Below are 17711 nucleotides of genomic sequence, written 5' to 3'. Positions count from 1 at the left end.
GTTAAAAATAGTTAAAATGATAAATCATATGTCCAGCTGGCATATGAACTGTGACAGGTTGCAACACACTTTAAGAATAGACACGTGAGGACTCTGTCCATTGTACCAAGCTAGAGAGCCCTGAGACTTTCCCTGAACTTCTCACTTAGAATACACGTGAGTTGTGACTGTCCAGCATTCAGACCTACCAAGAAGACCCATGTAAACCCATATAATACAACAAAGCTTAAAATCTTTCTTACGATTTTAGGTCAGGAGCTGGCCAACATTTTCCATACAGGTACAGTCAGTATATATTGTAGGCATTTCAAACCATACGTTCTGTCACAATTGCTCCTACTCTCGTAGCACGAAAACAGCCTTAGACAATACATAAAGAATAGGCTCGGCTATGTGCCAATAAAATATATTTATAGAAACAGGCGGTGCATCAGGCCATAGTTTGTGACCCTGTTGTAGGTTTAAAATAACACTAACGAAATCCTTATCAGACCTGACCCCCACCTCTACCCCCAATGAATTATCTCGAGGCTGGTGTGCTTTACTTTGGAGATCACCCTTCTAAATGATTCCTGAAAAATGAACAACTTTCCACACTGCTTTAACATTCAATAGATGAATCTTTTAATGTTCTAGTTTTTGAGGGAAGGACAGGGATCATAAAATTGTTTTGTACATGTTTCTACCAGTGAGAAATGTAACAGTTGTTTCTGACAAAAATGCTTTAAATTTTTTCACTTAAGAATTATCTTCTAAAATACAAAAATACTTAGATACTAAATTTATCTAAATAAAATGAGCTTTACTTAGGAGCTGGATTTTTATTTTGATTGATTTATAGTGTCATTCTGGCATAATTTCAAGAACATCAGAACGCATGAAGCAAATAATACCTTTGCTCATTAGAAAAATTAGCAGACAATTATGCAGTGGATAAATGAATTTAGCTCTGTTTATTAAAGAATTATGGGCACTGCAGCATTAAATATTGACAGAGACATCAGAAAATTAATGTTACAGCCATATCCAATGCACTCACCGCTCTAGAAAAAGCCCACTTACCGCCCAGCCAATCAAGTCACACTGTTTATCTTCAGAAACTGTTTATATTGCCATACCAACAAAGGGCATTTTAAGGTACTATGGGCTCTTTTTATTAAAGTCTCTACATCTGAGGCTCTTTTGTTGCATCCTGGTATTTTAAAGTTACCTCCTTCCCTGTGGTTTGGAAATGAAGGGTAAAAATGCACTTTGTGCTCTCGCTGTCCCCGCGCCTCTGGGAACTCACAGCACATCTCGCTCCGTGAGATGACCGGGATGACCGGGAGTGTTTAACTCCGTCCTCTCTCCCTTCTCCTCGTCTCTTTGGTAAAACACTTATTTTTAAATGGAGCACTTCTTTTCAGCTTTTCTTTCTGCCTACAGTTTCTAACAATTGAAAATCTGAATTACAGGATTTCTGCTATAGTTGGAACTTAAAAGAACACCTTGTTCATGAAGTCAAGAACAGTTACAAAGCATTTCTCACAGAGTGAGTGACTCTTTAAGTCAAAGACATATCAACATTTTACAGATGCCATCACAGAAACCCCAAATTACCAAGAGATTCTAATAATCTACATTTCATTAAGATCAAGCCAAGATAAATTAGGTGTCCCAATTTTGAACATATGGTATAACTTCTTGCTCATCAGCCCTAATTTTGAAGAATCCATATGCATTTTAAAAACAGACGTACTTCAAACAACATAATCTATTTTGAATCATAATTTTAACCAAAAAATGTGAATCTGTGAGGCATGAAAAAAAATAGCATATGCTTAGCCATTTCAAATCCCCTATACAAAAAAAGTCTTAAAATGATTAAAATATAATTTTGGAGCTAAGCTTTGGATTATTTAGTGCTTAAAGTTTGTGGTTGTCTTACAGCAAGTTTCACAGAGCAGACGACATAAATAAGTGCAAAGATATGTAAAAGAGACACGCTCAAGGGAAAACAAACATAAAATATTTTGTCATCAATCACAATGGGCCCCAAAGGGCTAAAATGCTGTTTTATGTTTTTCTGTACATATAGTTTAATTCCTTCTTGTCCTGCATTGCTGTCCTAGATGTATTTGGTGGAGAGGAGTAATTCATATTGAAGAAGTCAGAGAGTAACATAACACATAAAATAGGCACCTGTGATTTCTTGTAATGGTGAGGAGAAAAGAGAACATATTTGGTGACCTTTAGGAAGAAGTCAACCTCTTGCTTCCAAAATTAAGAGAGATTCTAGAGGAAATTATAATGATTAGCATTTAAAACAAGCATTCTCTTTAAAGTGTCTGGAGTCCTTTCACTATTCATTTAGTGACTAGTTAGAAGTAGTGACTATTTCATTGACCCACAAATGGGTATTAATATGGGTACCATTAAAAATGAGATTAGGAGCCCCATTTTTCTAGGATAAAATTAAGTGTTGGCATTGATCTTCCCAAGATCGTGATGCATTCTATCATCATGTTTCTCTTCTTTGTAGAAAAGCCAAAAGCTCTAGTAACCAGCAGCTGGGAGAGGGTCCCTTCATGGATGAGAGGACCAGAGGATCAGGACATGGAGTGCGCAGCCTGAGTGTGAGGGAGACAGTGTCCAGTGAAGAATTACTGAGGGTTGCAAGAAAAGATTAAAAGTAGCAGAAAGGAAACAGAGACCGAGGTTCAGAGTATTTAGAACCTACTAGAGTCTAAGTTCTATGGGGTGGGAGGGGCAGAGACTGTCTGCTCCATTTCCTGTGGAGTCATCCATAGCTATCTCAGGGCCTGGCACACACATTAAATGTTAAATGCTAAGAATAGAGGGAATAGTCTTCCCATTTGGGGTATTTGCAGAAAAAATAGTTGTCATATTTGCCAATGCAAAAAAAAAAGGACAAAGAGTAATTTAAGTAGCAAATATTAAGATGCTTAAAAAAGTCTGTTAAATATGTGTGCCTTTTATATAAATACACACACATAATTAATTTTGTTGTTTTTTTGAGATTTTATTTATTTATTTCTAGAAAGGGGAAAGGAGAGAGAAAGAGAGGGAGATAAATATCAATGTGTGGGTGCCTCTTGCATCCTCCCTACTGGGGACCTGGCCCACGACCCAGGCACGTGACCTAGACAGGAAATCGAACCAGTGACCTTTTGTGGTTTTTTTGTTTGTTTGTTTTTTAAATATCTTATTTATTTATTTTTAGAGAGAGAGGAAGGGAATGAGAGAGGAAGAGAAATATTAATGTGTGGTTGTGTCTCGCATGCCCCCTACTGGGACCTGGCCCACAACCCAGGCATGTGTCCTCATTGGGTATCGAACCAGCAACCGTTTGGTTCGAGAGCCTGTGCTCAATCCACTGAGCCACACCAGCCATGGCAAATACATATTTAATTTTGAAAAGAAATTCTTTCTCCTCCCACAGTTTTAGTTTAAGGAAAATTATTCAAATGAAAATAGTGGTAATATATTGTTGATTCCTCATATTCTACAAAGAGGAAATAAATAGGAAGTGCTTTTTAAAGAAAGAAAAAAGTCAAAATAAAAGAAGATTCACTACCCTAAACTGCGCAGTCCATAAAGAAAAAAAAATCTTAGCAAACTTTACAGGGATGGGTACTATTTATCATGACTTTGACTTAAGTAGTAGATTAAGGTTTTCCATCTCTCAAATTTATATCTTAAGTAATTGTTGCAATTTTTTTCTTCTTCTATTTTTTGGGGGATCATCTAAAGATGTAAAATATCAGGAAGATTTCAACAATATTTAAATATATAAACACAGAATTTCAGTGTAAGAAGTCACCATCAAAAGTACTTTGTACAACATCCTCATTTTGCAGATGTATAATAAGGTCCCGTATCAGGAACGACTTAATCCAACACCATGCATGTTAAGAGCTCTTACACAGACTGTCTAACTTTTAAAAATTTCTCTTCTAATTGACTGCTCTGACACCTGACAACTGGGGAAAATACAAGAAAAAGAGAGAAAATCTAGAAAGATGGAGAAGCCACAATTTTGCTGAAATATTCAAAGGCAATGAAAATACAAGGTCCAGCACAAATAACACCCTTAAGCATGCAATTCTGTAACATAACAATATCACACTCAAGCACACCATGTGACATTTTAGGTGAAACGTTCAAATTGCCGTCCATCTCATGTGAGACATTTACGTACCCTGCCAACCACACTAAACTGCTGTGACTTCTGCCAGACCCTGTCCATGTCCCTTATCAAGCAGGGCTATCACTTTGTGTAGAGGCTACATGGAATGTGGGAAATTCTATAAATGGAGGCTTACTTACCTCCTCTGTGAAAATCAAATACGGAAAAGTTTTTAGTTTAAACACAAAAAGAAGGCATTTAGTCAATGCAAATTGAACAAAATGCCACTGGCAGGGACAGTACTTAGCTTCATTAGCCATAGTATTCTTGGAGCTGAAAGGCAGATAGGAGATGGTCCATTCCGTGGGTTTCTCTGTTGACATTCTGGGCAGCGTAATTTGGGGGGGGGGGATGCTGTGGGGAGAAGACTATTCTGTGCATTGTAGAATGTGAGCAGCCTTCCTGGCCTCTCACCCCCTAGATGCCAGTAGCACCCACCTTCTCAGTCATGCCAACCATAATGCCTGGGCAAAGTCAGCCTGGGTGAGAACCACTGTTCTAGTCCAATCTCCTGATTCCACCAGTGAAGTTCAGGTTTCATGTATACACTGAGTAGAACCCTATTGCAGAGCTCTTTATGTAAAACCCAGCTGCCCTAGTTTCCCTGTGGTTCAATTACACAACAAAAGGAATAAGGTCAGATCCTGCCTGAATGTAGGCTCTAAAATGGGAAGGTGAAACTAGCCTGACCCTACAATAGCCTGTAAAGGGTCAGCCCTTTGACCAAAGCAATGGCAGTCTAACACTTCCTGGAAACCATTTAGTCAGAGATTGGGAAAAATAACCTCCATTTTTCTGAACTTACCCAGTGGAGCAAAGACCGTATATACTTGTTTTATGTGAGCAGGTAAAGTTGCTAGGCCTCTGAACTCTACTAGATAGAGATAACTGAAAATCCAGTTCCTGGGTAGTTGTTTATTTTCTTACCAAATGTAGTTTTCTATTTTCAAGGGAAAGTAAGATTTTAAAAATGTTAAGGATCTAAAGATCCATAAGACAAATTGACATTTGGATGGCTGCCCTACAATAGATTAAATTTCACTTAGGATGTTGTATTTGGAGATTAGAACATTACTTTGAAAAACTCTAAAATCCTACAGCTCTCCTGTCCATAAGAAGGAACCACTGACTTTGGGTTTGCAAATCAACTACAGAGCTTCCATTATATGTAGGCTTTGAAATAAAGAAATATACATTCTTTGTTTTCTTTTTTTCATACAATATTTATTTTAAATGGCATACTTCACCAGCCTGGTTTCAATTTTCTACAGGTTAAACTTCTAAAGGTTTCTTTGGGGTTTTTGTTGTTGTCATTGTCTTTTAAGGAAATTCAAAAACAGATTATTTACCAGTTTTAGTTCTCTGCCTCATTGTCGCCTATCAGTCTTTTGGCTACTCTTTTCATTTGGATTCATTTTCTCTGCCTGAATAATCCCACTTTAAGCTATTCCATTTTAGATCACAGAGAGATAAAGAAGGTCCCCAATTCCCTTCACAGAACTCATCCTCAAACTTATATACCTGGATGTGACTTTTCCATCTGTCATCATTCAAAGTCTAATTTCGCTCACACTTTAAAATATGTAACAACCTCTCCCATGATCAGAGATGATAACATGTTTCAAAAACGTCAACCTTAGCATATATATCCAAATAATGCATCCAGTTTTTACTCTATCCTCCTCTGCATTTTACCTTGAGTCAAAGAAAGTCTTCAGTAGAGCAAATGACTGCTCTTACTCTTCACTATAACTGCATTGCCTACAGATACTTATTAATAACTGCCCTTCAAATCATTGTAAGGTACGTGTGGAATTGAAACTGTGTAGTGAGGGAGGGGAAAAACTTATAGATAGTGTCTTGGGAGAAGGGCACTAGTTTTACCTAGATGGTCTTACACACCGTAATACAAAACCATGCCAAAAGCATGTGATTGTTACCATCTACAGTTCTATTCACAAGCTGACCCTGACTCAAGGCTCAAGGGCAAAGTTTTGAAACTTTGTGAAATCAAACATAAGAATGCATATTTTTTTTCTTGCCAACAAATAAAATTAACTTTCTAATATCTAAATAACATTTACTTTAGATATCACTTAAAATTCTTTTTACACAGCTACCTTCTCTCTGTTGACATTTTAACTGTTGTTTATTATTTTTCAGATGAAACCAATATTGAGGTTTTAATTCTATGATACCAAGGCCTTATTTTAAAACTGGAGTATACTTTCCATAATAGGTTCTAAATATGGCAATGGCCATCTCTCTTAAAGTCATAGGGTGACATCATGGGTTAAGAAAACGTAGAAGAACACAGATGCACAAACCTTTCAGATTGTCACTGTTTCCCAGTAGATTGGCGTATACATAGTCAGACACTACAAAGTCTCCAAATATTTGTTAAGCAACCAATGTTTCAGAGCTTAACCAATTATTAGATTCAGTTGCTCCATTATTAGAATTATTAAGTAATTGCATCTTATGATAGAAGTGGCAAATAGGTCTTTAAGATTCTTAAACCTACATAAAGCAAGGGAAGGAGGACAAAAAAAAAAAAGCAGTATCCCTTAGCAATGTAGAAGCAACAGAAAAGTACAGTCCTTCAATTCCAATTATCCAGCCTTGATACATACACAAGGTCAAGGCAAAGGTAAAGCCTTAAAAAAGGGAGAGAGACATGAAAGCATAAGTTACAAGAGGTGATCTTATCTAATTATATCCTAGAGGAAAAAGCAAATATTGTCTCCATAGGACAATTTAAATATATATATATACATATACACACATATATATAAAAAACTAGAAAAATAGTTTATTGTATTGATGATAGAATGTCTAGTACATATAGTACGTGAGTTTTTATGGTAAATTGTCTATTACACATTACATCTGGAGGAAGGAAGGGAGGAAGGAAGAATGGGAGGGAGTGAGGGAGGGCGAGGGGCAAAAGAACAACCCACAGGGATTTCATTACTCAAGTAAACAAAAACAGCATGGTAGAAGCTGGAGAACCCAGATCTCTGATCTTGGCCCTTCTGAAAGAAATGTTACACTACAAGGAATTTAGGTTCTCTCCCCCTTAAAACAGTTGAGCAAACCACTTAATCATCTCTAGACCTAAACAAATTAAACATTTTAATCTGAAAAATATTTCTTAATAAAAGATCATTTCATTACAAAAGACAATGTGCCATCTTGATTGACCAACAATTGTGGAAAAAGTAGCAATTCGTGGCAAAGCCAGAAGTCATTCATGTTTAAGGCAATACTGTCAGCTTCACCTTATGAAAAAGGTACCTGCCCTGTAACATTAACACGTGGGTGACAGAAAGAAGTGAACGTGAAGATCACAGTAGAAATATAACTTGACCAATCATTAGATAGAAACCAGAAAGTCTCCCACGTAATCATCAAAGTTCAATGTCAACCAGAGAGACTTTGGTAAAGAAGAGAAGCAAGCTGTATGGCTAAGAAAAATCAGGAAAAAAAGAAATAATAAAAGAAATACAACAAAGAAAATTCCTTGTATTTATCCTTTTATGTTCTCTGTGAAGTCGTGTGGAGAAAATTTGCTAAATAGTCATTTTCACACACCAACATGTTATTTCCCCTATTGAGAAGCAAGTTCAAAGAATAATGAAATTTAAGAGGCATATGTACTGGGAATCATTATTTCCCACGTTTTTAAAAAAGAAAACAGTTCTAGGAAAATGACATAAAATGACAATATTCCTCCTTTAATTTTTCCCTATGCCTTTTTTTATACATTATTCTAGGTCTTTAAGAAGAAAATGACATACTTCATGTCATGAGTTAAATTAATAATTTGTAAGAATGAGAGAATATTTTATATAGCTGATGATAGCAACTTCTTTTTACATTAAATTGAGTGTCTTCAGTGAAGAAATCAACCTTATCTAATTAGATACATTAAATGACCAGAAGGCAACCAATACATCTGCAAACTCACCAGTAGTCAGACAAACTAAAAACCGTGGGGGCCTTTAGCATCTTCATTTATATCAGTGAATCGATTGTATTATCAATAGAACTATGCTTCAAAGCACTTCACAGTTTTAAATCCATATGTGGGGAGTGAGGATATTTCATAAAACTCAATAGAACCACAAAATGATACAGTAATGGATTTAAAGGTAATTTCAGAAAAGCATAAATTTCATTATGAAGAGGTTTTATTTAAAAAAAAAAAAACAGTGTATCTCAAAATGAGGCTTCTGGCCTATGCCATTTGGATGTGAAAGTTGTTAATTAGTGAGTCTCAATTACTTGATTGTGCCTGTGTTTTCAAACTTTCCTTTTAGCACTGAGAGGCTGTCTCCGGGTGAATTCTCAGTTCATTATCAGTTCAAAAGGCTGCCCCAGTGTACCTTCTTAAGCAACAGTAAATACATTTCTGTCCGGTCTCATCATCTTTAGTGTCTGATGTTTTGCAACAGCGAGTTTTGAAATCATGTTTTATGGCAGTGAAGCTACTGGGGTAATTTATTGATTTAATAGTCTCATCCAACAACTCCTGTCATGTGGAACTGTCCCCCAGTACAAGGCAGATTAGTGAATGTGAGCTGCTTCAATTTGGCCCAACATTCTGGCTAAAGAATTTTCCATTACATGGGTGGGTGACAGCAACTGAGTTTGGAACCATTCAATTTACGCTGGGGTAGCAGACGAGGACACAATAGCAAGTAGAACTGAATTTGAGTTCGCTCTCTTCTATTAAAGTGTTCATGAAGTAGTAATGCTGAGATTATACATTGTTATAACTCAATTTATTTTTTAAGTAGATCTAAGCATCTACACTTGTGAACCATCTTTGGTATCTGCCTCCATTGCAGACTCTGCCTCCCTGTGCAATGAGATGGTAACCTGAGTACACGCAGTTTCCCGGTGGGTATGCAGTGACCCCAAGGGTCCATTGTGGGGAACTGTTCCAAGCGTGGAAAATGTGGCTCAGCCCCCACTCAGAAAAGCCAGTGGGGAGCGAGGTTGGTGGGCAGGACCCACATCCATGGATAGGTTCTCCAATGGGTAATCAGTAAATGGGTAATCTCCAATGGGTAAACCACCCAAGTATGGAGTGTGAGCAACTTCCCCCTTGAGCTGTAACATCCTTCTCTTTGAAGTAATTAGCAGTGTCCTGTCCTTTGTCCTCCTTAAAAGGTAATCACCTGTGGTGAACCTGTGCATAGTAAATGAGGATCACCCTCAATGCAATGTGCCCAGAAAAACAATAAAAGCCTGTCCAGGTTGGGGTCAGGGGCCCTCTCTTGAACTTGGAGAGTGGCCACGCAGCCCCTTTTTCTCCACCAGATTTCTGTAGTCCGTGTGTATGTGTATATTGCAACCACAACGGATCCTGCTGGCCAGGATCCGCGTCACTCCATCATAATTTCTCCCTCGTGAAAGGTCAAGGAATAAGAGCAGGGAATGTTTGGCATTCATGTTTAAGTAGTATGTTGAAGTTTTTTCAATTCCAACAGTCTGCAGACTCCTATTACTTCCTATGTTCCACACAGAAATTGGGATACACACAAGAATAAACTGATTGAAAGAAAACACAAATAAGATTATATCTGTAGCACCTTAAGATTTGCAAAAGAGCTGAAATGTTCAACAAATTTTCTGAAAACACATAGGTTTATGTTGTACATAAACAGAGCTTTAAACTTGCTATATAGTCAGGAAAAGCAAAGAAAAAATGGCAAGTCTTTTTAATAACAAGAATTTCCTACACTTGAAAATGAAATTTATCATTTTGGAGGACATCAAAGTTTGATCATGTAGAGTAGATTAACTTGATATTCTACAAAGAATTTTGTTTAAAGTGAAATGTATAAAATTGAAATGCTAATACAAAAGGAGAAATTATTATATTACAGCATTAGATCATATCTTGAAGAATGGAGGCTACATGGATCATAATGTGAAGTTTATTTTAACTATTTGACTTATTTGTCATGTAAGAATAAATTACTCTTACAAAATTTTTATAATGACCCTATACTATCTAAAATGTCACATTGAACCTCTAAAATGTTAGTGTCATGCAAGCAATAGATACATAATGTGTTCTGTTGATAATAGAAATATGCTTTTCTAACAGTAATTCCCATTTCTGTTATGTGTGGGATTAGATGAGAACAACCCTATGTATCCATAAGATTTCTGTATTGAATTTAAATTGAGAACTCTATTGTATTCCACTAAATACAAATCATTCCTCTATCATTTTCAATGTTATCAGTACTTTCTAAAAATGTTAATTTATTAAAATAATGTCAGCCTTCACAAAGTATATACAAATAAACATAAAATATTTTCACTTTATAAATAAAATATTTTCCCCTTTATAAGTTAAAAATCATAACTAATCATGAGAAAGTATTTCTAATGAACTTTTTCAGGGGTATATATGACCTTCAGATCCAGCCAGAGTTACCCTTAGATTTTAAATAATCCAAATTTTGGAATTTGATCTAAAGCACCTGATCTAAAAACCTGATTTTATACATTAAGAAACTGAAGCCTAGAGAGAGGGAACAATTTGTTGAGTGTTATAAAGCTAATATGTGGAAGATAAGATACTCCTTACATTTCATCTGTATAGACATGTCATTTATAGTTTCAAGAATATTGTTAGATATATTTTCAAACTTGAACTTCAAAAGACTATATCACCTTATACTCCTTTATGAGACTATTTTATTGCAGATTATCAAATGTGGTGATCGTATGCGCCCTGGTCGTATGCAGAAAGACTTTTGGATGGCTTACATTGTTTACTCATGTAGTGTTTAAGATATAAAGTATATAACCTATGCCAATTTCTTGCATTTTAATAAGGCAAATAAACATATGAAGTTTTTCTTTGAAATAATCTTTGAAGTTTTATATTATATAATGTATATTTTTATATTTTTCCCAAATATCTAACAAAGCACCATCGACAACCTTGCATTATACCTCCTCTGACATATAGGATATACTAGAAGAAGAAAATGTACCATTTTCACACATAAACCAAATCAACAACAAAGCCTTAAATAATGTGAGACCCTATCTTCTAGCTAGTACTGCTCAATGTAGGGGATCACACCATCTCTAACATGTTAATATGAATTGAAACAATAAATCTTTTGTCAAATGTACTAATAAACCAAACCTAAAACATTACATGTCTTCAAAAGGAAACAGGATTTTAGAAATAAGAATATAACACCTATATGATACATCCGACCAGTGGCTTCATGATGTCTTTGTAGAGAGTAATGTCTTGGTCACCAGAATAATATCTGCAGTAGGTACAACATTCTTAGGAGAAAAGAATACATTGTAATACTTCAAAATATCATCCTGGAAATATATAAGAATTTATTTTTATCATGCAAAAGTTGACCTTTTTTATTACTAAGGATACTCCAATTAAATGAACTTTTTCTTGCACATACTATATTCATAGAACCATCTTATATTGTATATAGCCATTTATCAAAATATCAAAGATTTTTCACACACATTTACTCACCTGCTCTGAAAAAAGGTCACTGTTATCTTCCAGGTATTTACTGAAAGGGTTGGGTTCATAGACTTCCTCCTCTTTTTTCAGTAATATTCTGGATTTTACAGGTACCGGGCGAATTACTCCAGGTTTAGTCTTCATGAACATCCAATATATTTTTTTAAATAGAGAGATAAACATTATTAAAATAAATAAATATGTGTATTACTAAGTCATCCAAATGTTTTCACAAGAATTTATAATTTAAAAAATTTTTAAATGTCTTTTCAAATTCAGAAAAAACAGTCTAGAAATCAAATGATTTTAACTAATGTAACTTTAGTTTTCAGTTAACTGTTAGAGCAATCAACTCATAAATATTTACTATCAGGATGTTCAAAATGCACGAACTTCTTCATTTATCTAAACAAACATGTTTTCAGATATCCTTACCAGTGCATTCAGTCAATAATCATTCCACTAGACAAATATTTACTGAGAGCACCCTCGGTGCCAGGTAGCATTCTGGTGCTGGCATGGGAGGACAGATGAATTTGGCACACTCATCAAGCCCATAACAACTCTTCTTTTCTGGAAAATGCCCCCCCTTTATGTGTCCAAGTCTGCAGAACTAGGCATCCAAGAAACCATGTTCATATCATATATGATGAAACCAAGGGTGGTCTTCTGATCTCTGCAGGTGAGCTGTGAGTAGCAAACAGGTTTTCTATCCCGAGAATGTGGAATAAGTATTTAAACTGCTCTGTGGTCACTTGGGAGATTGAAATTATTATGTCAATTTGGAAGCCATGGGGAAACTTTAATCTGCCATAGAGTAGATCACACGAGGTCAAGAATGATAAACAAAAGTGCATGAAGAGGCAGCCCAGAGAGCAGAGGCATTTAAGGGCTTTCCAGAATGAATTTCAAAACATTCCCAGGGCCCACATACATTTCTTGTCCTGAGCCTCCCTAAGACATACCTATTCTTTTATACTAGACTCCCTTTTTTCTTCAAAGTCAAGTTTATTTCTGCAATTTGCCATTAAAAGACTTTTAGCTAACAGACCAATCATTCAAGATTCATAAACTTGTACCCAATGTCAGTTTGATGGAAGAGAGAGAGAGGGAAATCTAGTTTGGGGCAATTTAAAAATGATGTTTTACAAAAACCAAAATCTTGGTACACTGTAAAATGTCACAAAATAATTGATAAGTTTGCACAGAGATCCCAAACAAGAAGTCAATAAAAAATTGTGACACTTTTTCTGTTTAGGCATTTTGCTGTAATCATTCTTCTCAACCCCATTTTCTTCCGGAAAAGAGTAAATTAGCTCTCCTCAATCAATGTTGATGCGCAGAACTGAAGCCTTAAAGGAGTACATCTATCTCTCCACTCTATAAACCACCTGAAATATTTTGAGTCTTGAATCAATGTTGATCTGCAATACTTTTTTCAATCAATATTCTCCCAGTTGGGGAGAGAGAGAGTGTGTGTGTGTACCCCTATTACTGGGGAAATACAGATGGGGAAAAGTCTCTCTCTTCCTCAGGCTGAGAAATATTCCCACTTAAGAAACCCTAACTTCTTTCAAGGGGGAAAAATGAGCAAGGAAGATCCAAATATGCATGAAGTCACACAGTTGAGTATACATAAGAGAACAATATCCCTTAAGTAAACTCAACACAAGAACACAGCCCAGGCACCTGATATCTCCCCCAATATCTGAGTCATGATCTTACGTTGTCCAGATTTCCTGTCAACCGTACTTCCGACTTCATTTCTCCTTCCTTCTGTTCCTACTCCTGTGCCTTCTCCTTCTCTCCCATTTCTTTGTGAGGCAGGAAGACAATACAATAACACCAGTACTCACAGCCTACCAGATTCTAAAATTAACATTGAGCTTTAGGAGCTAAGCTTGGTGGTGGTATGCATAAAGATGAAAGCAGAGAGAAGGAATCTCTCTGGAGCTCTTGATATGCTAAGAGAATCCCTACGCTAGAAAACATGACCACTGGTCTCTGTGCTCCTAGCAGGCAGAATTTGAGGGTTATCCTGGCCTGGAGCCTTTCACTCAGATCATTTTTCTTGGGATCATCATCTTCCAGGTGAGACCAGAAAAGGACCTTCTGGTGGGTTGAATATCAAGTACCTGATGCTTCACCTTTGTTTCTCTACCAGCCTTTGTACTCTTCAGTTCCTGTGAGTTTCCTGGATTTCATGGTTGTCTGACAACTTGATAATGATTCTCTACCTGTTTCTCCTACTTTACCAGATTTTTCACATTGGTCTCTACTTGGACTCTGTCCACAACCTTGGTCTGCCTGAAGCTCCACTTATTTATACATTTACTGGTTGCTTCTTGTATGTGCCCTGATCAGAGACTGAACCTGCAACCTTAGCATATCAGGAAGACATGCTAACCAGCTGAGCTACCAGGTCAGGGCCACCTCTTTTCTCTAGTTCTAATTTTCTTCTGCGCCTTAACTAGATGTCACTCAGTAGTCAGTATTTCATAGACATGAAGGCCAACTCTCAGCAAAAGAAGACTGGACATAGCTTGCCTTCAATATTGTTCTTACTTCCCACCCTATAACCTTGAATCATATCCTCTACAACCAACTATCTCTCACTCTTTAGTCAAATTGGAAATAGAATCCTGGTGGCCCAATTCTGAACCTCATTCACTTCCATAATCATGTACTTGGTAGCCTCTGCACCTTGCTCATATCATTCCACATTCTTTGAAACCAGCTCAAAACTTTTGAGGACTCAACTACAGCTACTTACATTGTCTTTCATCCACAGACCCAGACGCAATATTTAAGATTGATTCCTTATATACAATAAGCCTGTGAAAGGCTTACAGAAGTTAAGTTCCATGCCAAATCATGCAGTTAATACTCGTATGTAAAGTCATTGAGATTAAGTCCAGGTGTGATCTTATTGTCAAGTCCATTATTTTGATTACACCTATGCCCTTAGAGAGAGGGTGAGAGACGGTATAGATAGAAATTTAAATCATTTTTAAACATGGTGGAATAGATAAACATGGCTCATCTCCCACACACCCACATCTGAATTACAACTAAATTATAGAAAAATCATCACTTGGGACAATCAGAAATCAAGTTGAATGGAAGTCGGACAACTACAGAATTAAAGAAACCACATCCACCCAGATTGGTAGGAGAAGAAGAGACATGGAACAGGCTGGTCCCACATCCACATGTGGTGAATAAAAATTCAAGAGGGATGTATTGGGAGCAAGGAGTCCCAGCCCCACACCAGACCCCAGCCCAGGGTTCCACTGCCAGGAAGATAAGATCCCATAATTTCTGGCTGAAAAAACCAATAGGGATTCAGCTGGTAGAAGCAACTGCTGGAGTCTCAACAGTTCCTCTTTAAGAACTCACACACAGACTTACTCAGACTCACTCCCTCTAAGCTCCAGCACTGGAGTAGAAGCTTGAAAGGCACCAGTGGCATACAGGGAGGTACTGAAGTGTCTGGCACCAAGGCTGGAGCTGGGAGACAGCTTTCTCCCAGACAGAAAAGTGGATGGATGTCATTGTCCCTTTTTTGAACCCAGCCCCACAAGACCACAGAGTCAGCTGGTGGGTGCTATATCTGAGACTCCATCAACATAACTAACACAATTTTCCCTGCCCTGGAGATTCCCTGAGATTCCATCCCACCCAAATTATGAGCCCACCAAAGTGTTAACATATATTTTTTCATATGAATGATAGGTCTTGGTTCATGCTTCACAACTTCCTAAATCCTTTCAAACAAGCAACAGCCTATCTCAGTGAGCCCCCAGACCCCATACCTCTTGCTAAGGTGCCGCAGGCCCAACACTAGCAGCATGCCAGCCAAGATTCATGGGTTGGCTTCACCTGGGATCTCCAAGTCCAGCAAAATTAGCAACCATCTTAGATCATTTTACAGCCCAGGCACAGTGGCTCCAGGCAAAACACAGCTGGGGGCAGACTTTGGCCGGCACCACCTGGGAAACTGCATAGCCTGGGCACACAGTGGACAGTTACAAACCAGGTGGGAGCATCACCACCCTGCCCCTGCACAGCTGATCCTCCACAGAGGGTGGAGGTTGGTGGTCAGTGGTTACATCCAGTCCTTGCACCCAACTGGCTTGGGTAAATCCCTCCCATTGAACTGCCAACATCAATCAAAGCTCAACTATAAGGGGAGGGTATACTCAGCCCACACAAAGGGCTCACCTCAATTACCCAGCTAGGGTGATAGGGGAGGCTGTGTCAATGGACCCTACAGGACATCTACTACATTAGACCATGCTACTAACATAGGGAGTCATAGCAGCTCTACCTAATACATAGAAACAAACACAGGAGGATGCCAAAATGAGGAGACAAAGAAACATGGCCCAAATGAAAGAACAGATCAAAACTCCAGAAAAAGAGCTAAACAAAATAGAGATAAGAAATCTATCAGATGCAGAGTTCAATACACTGGTTATAATGATGCTCAAGAAACTCAGCGAGGACTTAAACAATATAAAAAATATACAGGCAGAAATGAAGAATATACTAGTTGAAATAAAGGATGATTTATATTGTTCTTTATTTCAAGTAGAACATAAAGAACAATTAGTAGAGTGGATGAAACTGAGAATCCAATCAATGATTTGGAACATAAGGAAGCAAAAAACAACCAATCAGAACAACAAGAAAATAGAATCCCAAAAAATGAGGATAGTGTAAGCATCCCCTGGGACAAGTTCAAGCATTCCAGCATTCACATCATAGAGGTGCTAGAAGGAGTACACAAAAAGCAAGAAATTAGGAATCTATTTAAAAAATAATGAAAGAAAACTTCCCTAATTTGGAAAAGGAAATAGACATGCAAGTCCAGAAAGCACAGAGTCCCAAACAAGATGAAGGCAAAGAAGCCCACTCCAGGACACATCATAATTAAAATGTCAAAGTTTAAAGATAAAGAGAGAATATTAAAAGCTGCAAGAGAAAAGCTGTTAGTTACCTACAAGGGAGTTCCCATAAGACTGTCAGCTGATTTCTCAAAAGGAACTTTGCAGGCTAGAAGGGACTGGCAAGAAGTATTCAAAGCAGGGAATGAAAAGCAGGGACCTACAGCCAAGTGTGTTCCACCCAGCAACAATATCATTTAGAATCAAAGGGCTGATAAAGAGCTTCCTAGATAAGAAAAACTAAAGGAGTTCATCATCACCAATCCATTATTATATCAGATGTTAAAGGGATTTATTTAAGAAAAAAGATCAAAACTATGAATAATAAAATGGCAAAAATACATATATATCAACAATTTAATCTAAAAAACAAACTAAGCAAACAAGAAGAACAGAGACAGAGTCATGGATAGAGAGAGTGTTTGGTGGTTGCCAGATTGGAAGGGAGTGTGAGGGAATGGATGAAGAGGTAAGGGGATTAAGAAGTACAAATAAGTAGTTACAGAATATCCATGGGGATGTAAAGTACAGTATGGGAAATGGATTAGCTAAAGATATTATGTATGTGAACCATGAACATGAACAATGGTGTGGGGAATGCCTGAGTGAGAGAGAGGTACTGGGTGGAGTGGGGAAAATGGGGGAAAAATGGACAACTGTAATAGTACATCAATAAAATATAATTTAAAGAATAATTTTTAAACACCTATTTCTCTATAACTTTCTATGTCCATTCATTAACAATTACCACATCCTTGATTTTGGCCATTGTTTTCTCATTCTGTACCATTTTACCTTTCTTTTTACCAGTCTTCCTAAATCCAGTTTTTCTTTTCTGTGATGAAAAGAAAGCTAACATTGCTGCCAAAAGAATATTCTTGGAACACTGTAGGACCTGATGTTTCCTGCTCAAAATACAAATCCATACATCCTTCCTTCTTCTACACACACATTCACACCCCTCGCTTTCCACCTCCTACAGAACTCTATAGTTTATGTGGCCAAGACATCAAAATTCATACTGGTGTCTCTTTGGACT

The 17711-nt window shown here is 37.2% G+C and overlaps 1 protein-coding gene across 11 annotated transcripts in view; it reads right to left on the bottom strand.

The window, feature by feature from the left end:
* The window catches only part of MLIP (muscular LMNA interacting protein), a 225113-nt gene that overhangs the window by 34711 nt on the left and 172691 nt on the right, over positions 1-17711 (bottom strand). For all 11 annotated transcript variants that reach the window (XM_053914200.2, XM_045193378.3, XM_053914199.2 and 8 more), the window contains one exon: positions 11733-11861. In XM_053914200.2, the coding sequence (XP_053770175.1) occupies positions 11733-11861 (129 nt within the window). The remainder of the gene's footprint in view (positions 1-11732; positions 11862-17711) is intronic.

Source organism: Desmodus rotundus, chromosome 11, assembly GCF_022682495.2.
Source record: "Desmodus rotundus isolate HL8 chromosome 11, HLdesRot8A.1, whole genome shotgun sequence".
NCBI lineage: Eukaryota > Metazoa > Chordata > Mammalia > Chiroptera > Phyllostomidae > Desmodus > Desmodus rotundus.
This window is presented reverse-complemented; position numbering and strand designations above follow the sequence as displayed.